General features: G+C 39.1%; 1 protein-coding gene across 1 annotated transcript in view; it reads left to right on the top strand.

The window, feature by feature from the left end:
* Positions 1-10,000, top strand: part of LOC115005895 (sodium channel protein type 5 subunit alpha-like) — a gene marked incomplete at its 5' end in the record, with an annotated part of 84,600 nt that overhangs the window by 54,608 nt on the left and 19,992 nt on the right. The window contains 2 exon segments of the mRNA XM_029427863.1: positions 3,538-3,692; positions 4,374-4,547. Of these exon segments, the coding sequence (XP_029283723.1) occupies positions 3,538-3,692; positions 4,374-4,547 (329 nt within the window).

The following is a 10,000-nucleotide window of genomic DNA, read 5'->3' as shown; positions in this document are numbered from 1 at the left end:
CTGCCTCAGTGCCTGCAGCAGCTCTGACGTCCTGTATCTGAAAGGTCTCAGGTGCGACTCCTCCAGTGAGATGCTGAGGTGCCTTTGAGCAACACGCTCGGCATTCTGGGAACTAAAACAGTTACAGATCTTTTGTTTCTATAAACAGGTTAAATCATAAAAGTAGAAATTATTTATCGAGCTTTAATAATAAGAATATTATTTCTGGAAACATATACTCGGAAAATAAATAAGAAAAATAAATTTTAATGATGATTTAATGAATTAAAATGAAATGTCAAGTTAATCAACTTGACTTGACTATTTGGAAGATTAATACATAACTACACTTTGACTTGATTGGGATTTAGAGACGGTATTGTGGTATTTAATTGTAGTCGTGTGTGTGTGTGTGTGTGTGTGTTGTATGCTTGTTCTTCTTTTTGTAACGGCGAGTGTGTTTTCACCACGATTCCTGTAATTCAATGTTCTCTTTGGCCTCAGATGAAATTGGACACGAAGTCCAGGACGAACGAAACAAACGATTTTACAGAAGAGATTCTTCAGATCTTAAAACTGCAGTAGTGGAGGAACAATGTCAAGTGTGTCCTGAAGGTGGCGCTAAACATGGACATGGAGTCATTCAAATGACATTTTCCTGTGTGGAAACATACACACGTCGCACGTCACAACGTTACAACACGTCACAACACGTCACAACACGTCACAACACGTCACAACACGTCACAACACGTCACAACACGTCACAACGTTACAACACGTCACAACACGTTACAACACGTTACAACACGTCACAAAACGTCACAACACGTCACAACACGTCGCAACACGTCACAACACGTCGCAACACGTTACAACACGTCACAACACGTCACAAAACGTCACAACACGTCACAACACGTCACAACACGTTACAACACGTCACAACACGTCACAACACGTCACAACACGTCGTAACACGTCACAACACGTCGCAACACGTTACAACGTTACAACACGTCACAACGTTACAACACGTCACAACGTTACAACACGTCACAACACGTCACAACGTTACAACACGTCACAACACGTTACAACACGTCACAAAACGTCGCAACACGTCGTAACACGTCACAACACGTCGCAACACGTCGCAACACGTTACAACGTCACAACACGTCACAACACGTCACAACACGTCACAACACGTCACAACACGTCACAATGTTACAACACGTCACAACACGTTACAACACGTCACAAAACGTCACAACACGTCACAACACGTCGCAACACGTTACAACACGTCACAACACGTCACAACGTTACAACACGTCACAACACGTCACAACACGTCGCAACACGTCGTAACACGTCACAACACGTCACAACACGTCGCAACACGTCACAACACGTTACAACGTTACAACACGTCACAACACGTCGCAACACGTTACAACGTTACAACACGTCACAACACGTCACAACACGTCACAACACGTTACAACACGTCACAAAACGTCACAACACGTCGCAACACGTCACAACACGTTACAACACGTCGCAACACGTCACAACACGTCAACATGTCACAACACGTCAGCATGTCACAACACGTTACAACATGTTACAACACGTCGCAACATGTCACAACACGTCAACATGTCACAACACGTCAACATGTCACAACACGTTACAACACGTTACAACACGTCACAACACGTTACAACACGTCACAACACGTCACAACACGTTACAACACGTCAACATGTCACAACACGTTACAACACGTCACAACACGTTACAACACGTCGCAACACGTCACAACACGTCACAACACGTTACAACACGTCACAACACGTCACAACACGTCAACATGTCACAACACGTCAACATGTCAGCACGTTAGCACAAAGCAGCGTCTCTGTCTCTACGCGGCCACGTCGTCGTGAAGATATCTGTGTATCAGAGTGATAAGAAATTAAACGAGCGCAGCGGAGAGCGAACCTGAATGAGGCGTCTGCTCCACCAACAGGTGATGTGATGAGGCGTTCAAGAGCAGCAAAAGGGTTTATTACAGCTGCCTTACAAGCAGAGGGGGTTTCCTAACACACACACACACACACACACACACACACACACACACACACACACACACACTGATAATAACTCTGCCAAGTGGCCTGATTGAGTGTCGGATTACCACTTGCTTGTTTTCATTGGATTACTGAGCCGGCGTATCAGGGAGAAGCCTATTAGTGGCCATGGAAACAGAAAGCCGGGAAATCAGAGCTCTTAATTACAGACGCAGACGGACGCTGCAATCAGAGGAGCAGCGAACACACACTCTGAATGTGTGTGTGTTACTTTGTGTTCATAAGGACTCATATCTGCCACTATGGAAACCCATACGCCACTTTATTCAAATGATAACTTGATACATGAAAAGGTAATTCCACAATAGCATTATAATTTAATATCAATAAGTACAGAATATAAAAGTGCTCTTTAAGCTCCTAGTGTTGGCTCATTCTCACCGCTCTCAATAATAATTATATTAATAATAGTAATAATAAAATAGTAGTTCTGCCCCCACTTCGTAATAATATCCGATTACTGAAGCTTTACATTTTAGCTTAAATACCAAATATGTGAAGCTGCGTTAAAGTAAAAGTGTCTAAAGAGATTTTATTATGTAAAGTTTTGAGAAATGCTTTTTTGAATTATGAGTTTCAAGTTAAATACAGTTTTGTCCCAAAGAAAGTAATGTGGGGAAATGAAATGTGCATTTGATGTGAACGCTGCATGGATACACACACACACACACACACACACACACACACACACACACACACACACACACACACACACACACACACACACACATGTGTTTGCATGCTCAAGCATCTCAAATTAACCAAAGGGTTGAATGGAGCACTTAATGCTCCGGGTCCTCTGTGCAGGACAACAAAGCAGACGTGACGTGTGTGTGTGTGTGTGTGTGTGTGTGTGTGTGTGTGTGTGTGCGTGTGCGTGTGTGTGTACCAGCGAGCCCTGGAGCAAGGCACAGATGTTGTTAAACTCTGAGCGAGAGAAATGAATCCAGGAGATTATTCTTGCTTGTGTACAGGATGTAAACAGAAATGCATGTCGTGCCGCAAAGTTTATTTTCTTTATTAACTTATTTTGACATTTTCTTAATTTAATTTCTTAATGCTATAATCAATCATCCAATGACGATGTGAAAACGATGTATGAGGGGCTTTAAAGGGACTTTCAGCTCATTGTTTAAAATAAGAACAATATTAATAATAATATTACTTTATATAGAGATGCAGCTCAAAGTGCTTCAAACAGAGAATGAGACGATAAATGAGTCGGGTCGCATTTCTCCAGAAGTTGCTTCTGATTCAAAGTTTTGGCCGCCGCCTTTAATTTTCGGCAACGTGAACACAACGTTACTGTTCTGCTTCACTGTGGGTAACTGTGTGTGTGTGTGTGTGTGTGTGTGTGTGTGTGTGTGTGTGTGTGTGTGTGTGTGTGTGTGGCCCACAGTCTGCGTGTCTCGGTTTCAGTGCTGTGACATCGACACGACGGCGGGCTCCGGGCAGACCTGGTGGAGACTGAGGAAGACGTGTTTTCAGATCGTAGAGCACAGCTGGTTCGAGTCCTTCATCATCTTCATGATCCTCCTGAGCTCCGGAGCGCTGGTCAGACACACATACACACACACACACACACTTTATATTAATGTAGTTTATTGTATCATACTGTAGTTTACTTTATAATGCTGTAGTTTACTTTATAATGCTGTAGTTTATTTTATCATACTGTAGTTTACATTATAATGCTGTAGTTTATTTTATAATGCTGTAGTTTACTTTATAATGCTGTAGTTTATTTTATCATACTGTAGTTTACTTTATAATAATGTAGTTTACTTTATAATAATGTAGTTTATTTTATAATGCTGTAGTTTATTTTATTCTACTGTAGTTTACTTTATAATAATGTAGTTTATTTTATAATGCTGTAGTTTATTTTATACTACTGTAGTTTACTTTATAATAATGTAGTTTATTTTATATTAATGTAGTTTACTTTATAATAATGTAGTTTATTTTATATTAATGTAGTTTACTTTATATTAATATTGTTTATTTTATAATGCTGTAGTTTATTTTATACTACTGTAGTTTACTTTATAATAATGTAGTTTATTTTATATTAATGTAGTTTACTTTATATTAATGTAGTTTATTTTATACTACTTTAGTTTATTTTTAAAATACTGTAGTTTATATTAAAATACTGTAGTTTACTCAGTTTGGAACCTCCCTGAGAGAACAACAGTTCAGGATCTGGAAGTTCCCTCTCTGCTGCCCCTTCAGGCCTTCGAGGACATTTACATCGAGCAGAGGAAGGTGGTGAAGGTGGTGCTGGAGTACGCAGACAAGATCTTCACCTACATCTTCATCCTGGAGATGTTGCTCAAGTGGCTCGCGTACGGCTTCAAGAAGTACTTCACCAACTACTGGTGCTGGCTGGACTTCCTCATCGTCGACGTAAGTCAATCCTTTGGTTATTTACTGGTTTATTTATTGGTTTATTTACTGGTTTGTTTATTTATTTGTTTATTTACTGGTTTATTTACTGGTCTATTTACTGGTGTATTTACTGGTTTATGCATTGGTTTGTTTATTTACTGGTTTATGCATTGGTTTGTTTATTTACTGGTTTATTTACTGGTTTATGCATTGGTTTGTTTATTTACTGGTTTATGCATTGGTTTATTTACTGGTTTATTTACTGGTTTGTTTACTGGTTTATTTACTGGTTTATTTATTGGTTTATTTACTGATTTATTTATTTACTGGTTTATTTACTGATTTATTTATTTACTGGTTTATTTATTTTTTTATTCTTTTGTTAATTTACTAGTTTATTTACTGGTTTATTTACTGGTTTATTTACTGGTTTATTTACTGGTTTACTTTTTGGTTTGTTTATTTACTGGTTTAATTACTGGTTTATTTACTGGTTTATTTACTGATTTATTTACTGGATTATTTGCTGGTTTATTTACTGGTTTATTTACTAGTTTACTTTTTGGTTTGTTTATTTACTGGTTTAATTACTGGTTTATTTACTGGTTTATTTATTGGTTTATTTATTGGTTATTTACTGGTTTATTTACTGGTTTATTTACTGGTTTATTTACTGGATTATTTGCTGGTCAATTTACTGGTTTATTTACTGGTTTATTTATTAGTTTAATTACTGGTTTATTTACTGGTTTACTTTTTGGTTTGTTTATTTACTGGTTTACTTACTGGTTTATTTACTGGTTTATTTACTGGATTATTTGCTGGTATATTTACTGGTTTATTTACTGGTTTATTTATTGGTTTAATTACTGGTTTATTTATTGGTTTATTTATTGGTTTATTTACTGGTTTATTATTATTTTTATTTACTGGTTTATTTATTGATTTATTTACTGGTTTATTTACTGGTTTATGTACTGGTTTGTTTATTTACTGGTTTGTTTATTTACTGGTTTAATTACTGGTTTATTTACTGGTTTATTTACTGGTTATTTACTGGTTTATTTACTGGTTTATTTACTGGTTTATTTACTGGTTTATTTATTGGTTATTTACTGGTTTATTTAATGGTTTATTTATTGGTTTATTTACTGGTTTATTTACTGGTTTATTTACTGGATTATTTGCTGGTCTATTTACTGGTTTATTTACTGGTTTATTTAATGGTTTATTTATTGGTTTATTTACTGGTTTATTTACTGGATTATTTGCTGGTCTATTTACTGGTTTATTTACTGGTTTATTTACTGGTTTATCTATTGGTTTAATTACTGGTTTATTTACTGGTTTATTTATTGGTTTATTTACTGGTTTATTTATTTATTTATTTACTGGTTTATTTACTGGTTTATTTACTCGTTTATTTACTTGTTTATTTACTCGTTTATTTTTTGGTTTATTTACCGGTTTATTTACTGGTTTATTTATTGGTTATTTATTGGTTTATTTATTGGTTTATTTATTGGTTTATTTACTGGTTTATTTACTAGTTAAATACTTGTTTATTTCTTGGTTTATTTCTTGGTTTATTTACTGCTTTATTTATTGGTTTATTTACTGGTTTATTTACTGGTTTATTTATTTGGTTTATTTACTGGTTTATTTACTGCTTCATTTATTGGTTTATTTACTGCTTTATTTACTGCTTTATTTATTGGTTTATTTATTGCTTTATTTACTGCTTTATTTATTGGTTTATTTATTGGTTATTTACTGCTTTATTTACTGGTTTATTTATTGCTTTATTTACTGGTTTATTTATTGGTTTATTTACTGCTTTATTTACTGCTTTATTTATTGCTTTATTTACTGGTTTATTTACTGGTTTATTTACTGGTTTATTTATTGCTTTATTTACTGGTTTATTTATTGCTTTATTTACTGGATTATTTATTGGTTATTTACTAGTTAAATACTTGTTTATTTATTGGTTTATTTATTGGTTTATTTACTGGTTTATTTACTGGTTTATTTACTGGTTTATTTATTGGTTATTTACGAGTTAAATACTTGTTTATTTACTGGTTTATTTATTGGTTTATTTACTGGTTTATTTATTGGTTTATTTACTGGATTATTTATTGGTTATTTACTAGTTAAATACTTGTTTATTTATTGGTTTATTTATTGGTTTATTTACTGGTTTATTTACTGGTTTATTTACTGGTTTATTTATTGGTTATTTACTAGTTAAATACTTGTTTATTTACTGGTTTATTTATTGGTTTATTTACTGGTTTATTTATTGGTTTATTTATTGGTTTATTCACTGGTTTATTTACTGGTTTATTTATTGGTTTATTTATTGGTTATTTACTAGTTAAATACTGGTTTATTTATTGGTTTATTTATTGGTTTATTTACTTGTTTATTTTTTGGTTGATTGGTTTAATTCGTTCTGATTCTTTCACAAACTGAAATACATTTTTATAAATGTGATGATTCAACAGTGACTGTGAAGACAATGATGGAAAACTTTATTTACATGAATGCTGATGTCATAATCATTATATTAAACCTGTGGATTATGTAACAGTGATGAAGATGATTCACGATTATCATGTGACGACACGTTCATATCTGTTTCAGACTTGAGTCGGGAACTCATTTTTCTGATTATTCCAACCCCACATGAATGCAGCACAAATGTCCTATCAATGTTAACCGAAGTGAAGCATAGTTTGTGTATCTGCCCCGTATGTCGTATTGCTCCACATTTTACAGGGTTCCTCCTCGGCCCATGTTTCATCCTTACACATAGTTTCATGAAGAACCCAACCTCCTTGTCTTAGGTAATAACTTTACTGTTATTTATTGCTGTTTAAATAATCATCATTGAAGGAAACAAGAAAAACATACATTTAACAGCTGATTATTACATTTTCAGCGGTAGCGTGTGTCAGTTCTATACACGACACATGTTTACTAAGAGAAGTGTGATGACTCGGGGAGTGTGTGTTACACTAGTTATCTCGATGCTCTGAATCTCGCTCCACTGCAATAATGCAACTCTATAAATAAAAGGAGCGAGAGACAAAGAGACTCAGAGAGACTCAGAGAGACTCAGAGAGAGTCCAAACAGCTTCAGGCCAAACAATCAGCACACACACACACACACACAGATGTGTATATTTGGACACTAACACACTCTCTCTTTCACTTTTCTGGGCAATATTATGTGGCTGTAGAGCAACACAAACACACGCACACACATATGTCAAACACATGTCATGGGCCTGACAGCGAGCGCCTGGTGGCCGGGTTTGCCACGGAGCCCAAACCGCAGTTCGGAGTATTCGGCCTTCTTGGAGACCCTGAATGGAGCCCTGCAGGGGGCTCCAGTAGGGGACTCCGTAGTCTTGCTGGGAGACTTCAATTCACATGTGGGAAATGATGGAGACACCTGGAGAAACGGTCGTTTGTTGTTGGACTTCTGTGCTAGTCATGGAATGGCCATAACAAACACCATGTTAGAACATAAGGATGCTCATAAGTGCACGTGGTACCAGAGCACCCTAGGCCAAAGGTCAATGATCAATTTTGTAATCGTATCATCTGATCTGAGGCCGCATGTTTTGGACACTCGGGTGAAGAGAGGGGCGGAGCTGTCGACTGATCATCATCTGGTGGTGAGTTAGATCAAGGGGTGGGGGAAGACTCTGGACAGACCTGGTAAACCCAAACGGGTAGTGCGGGTGAACTGGGAACATCTGGAGGAAGCCCCTGTCCTGGGGATCTTCAACTCACACCTCTGGCGGAGCTTATCAGACATCCCTGTGGAGGTTGGGGACATTGAACCTGAGTGGGCGATGTTCAAAACCTCTATTGCTGACGCTGCGGTGATGAGCTGTGGTCTCAAGGTCTTAGGTGCCTCAAGGGGCGGTAACCCTCGAACACCGTGGTGGACCCCGGTGGTCAGGGAAGCCGTCCGGGTTATGTTATACGGGAGGAGTCCGGAAACAGTTGCAGGGTACCGAAGGACTAGAAGGGCGGCAGCCTCTGCCGTGTCAGAGGCAAAGCAGCAGGTGTGGGAGAAGTTCGGAGAAGCTGTGGAGAAGGACTTTCGGTCGGCACCAAGGTGCTTCTGGAAAACCATCCGGCACCTCAGGAGGGGGAAGCGAGGAACCATCCAAGCTGTGTACAGCAAGGGTGGGACCCTGCTGACTTCGACTGAGAAGGTTATCAGCCGGTGGAAGGAGCACTTTGAGGAACTCCTGAATCCGACTAACACGCCCTCTATGGTAGAGGCAGAGCTGGAAGCTGATGGGGGATCATCGTCAATTTCCCTGATGGAAGTGACTGAGGTAGTCAAACAACTCCACAGTGGCAAAGCCGCAGTGGTTGATGAGGTCCGTCCAGAAATGCTGAAGGCTTTGGGTGTTGAGGGGCTGTCTTGGTTGACACGCCTCGTCAACATTGCGTGGAAGTCTGGGACAGTGCCTAGGGGTTGGCAAAAAGGGGGACCAGAGAGTGTGTGCCAACTACAGGGGTATCACACTTCTCAGCCTCCCTGGTAAAGTCTACTCCAAGGTACTGGAAAGGAGGGTTCGGCCGGTAGTCGAACCTCTGATTGAAGAGGAACAATGCGGATTCCGTCCTGGTCATGGAACAACGGACCAACTCTTCACTCTCGCAAGGATCCTGGAGGGGGCCTGGGAGTATGCCCATGGGGTGAGGGGGTCACTTTTGATGGCCATCCAATCCCTGTACGCCCAAAGCGAGAGTTGTGTCCGGATACTCGGCAGTAAGTCGGACTCGTTTCCAGTGAATGTTGGCCTCCGCCAGGGCTGCGCTTTATCACCAATCCTGTTCGTGATTGTCATGGATAGGATATCGAGGCGTAGTCGTGGAGGAGAGGGGTTGCAGTTTGGTGACCTGGGGATCTCATCGCTGCTCTTTGCAGATGATGTGGTCCTTATGGCATCATCGGTCTGTGACCTTCAACAGTCACTGGATCGGTTCGCAGCCGAGTGTGAAGCGGTTGGGATGAGGATCAGCACCTCAAAATCTGAGGCCATGGCTCTCAGCAGGAAACCGGTGGATTGCCTACTCCGGTTAGGGAATGAGCCATTACCCCAAGTGAAGGAGTTCAAGTACCTTGGGGTTTTGTTCGCGAGTGAGGGATCGATGGAGCGAGAGATTGGCCGGAGAATCGGAGCAGCGGGGGCGGTATTACAGTCACTTTACCGCACCGTTGTGATGAAAAGAGAGCTGAGCCAAACGGCAAAGCTCTCAATCTACCTGTCTTCGTTCCTACCCTCACCTATGGTCATGAAGGCTAGGTTATGACCGAAAGAACGAGATCACGGGTACAAGCGGCCGAAATGGGTTTTCTCAGACAGGTAGCTGGTGTCTCCCTTAGAGATAGGGTGAGAAGCTCAGCCATCCGTGAGGACATTCAGGGCTCTGCG

The sequence above is a fragment of the Cottoperca gobio genome, unplaced genomic scaffold (genome assembly GCF_900634415.1).
Source record: "Cottoperca gobio unplaced genomic scaffold, fCotGob3.1 fCotGob3_388arrow_ctg1, whole genome shotgun sequence".
NCBI lineage: Eukaryota > Metazoa > Chordata > Actinopteri > Perciformes > Bovichtidae > Cottoperca > Cottoperca gobio.
The sequence above is the reverse complement of the archived record's forward strand: the minus strand, read 5'-3'. Positions and strand labels throughout refer to the sequence as shown.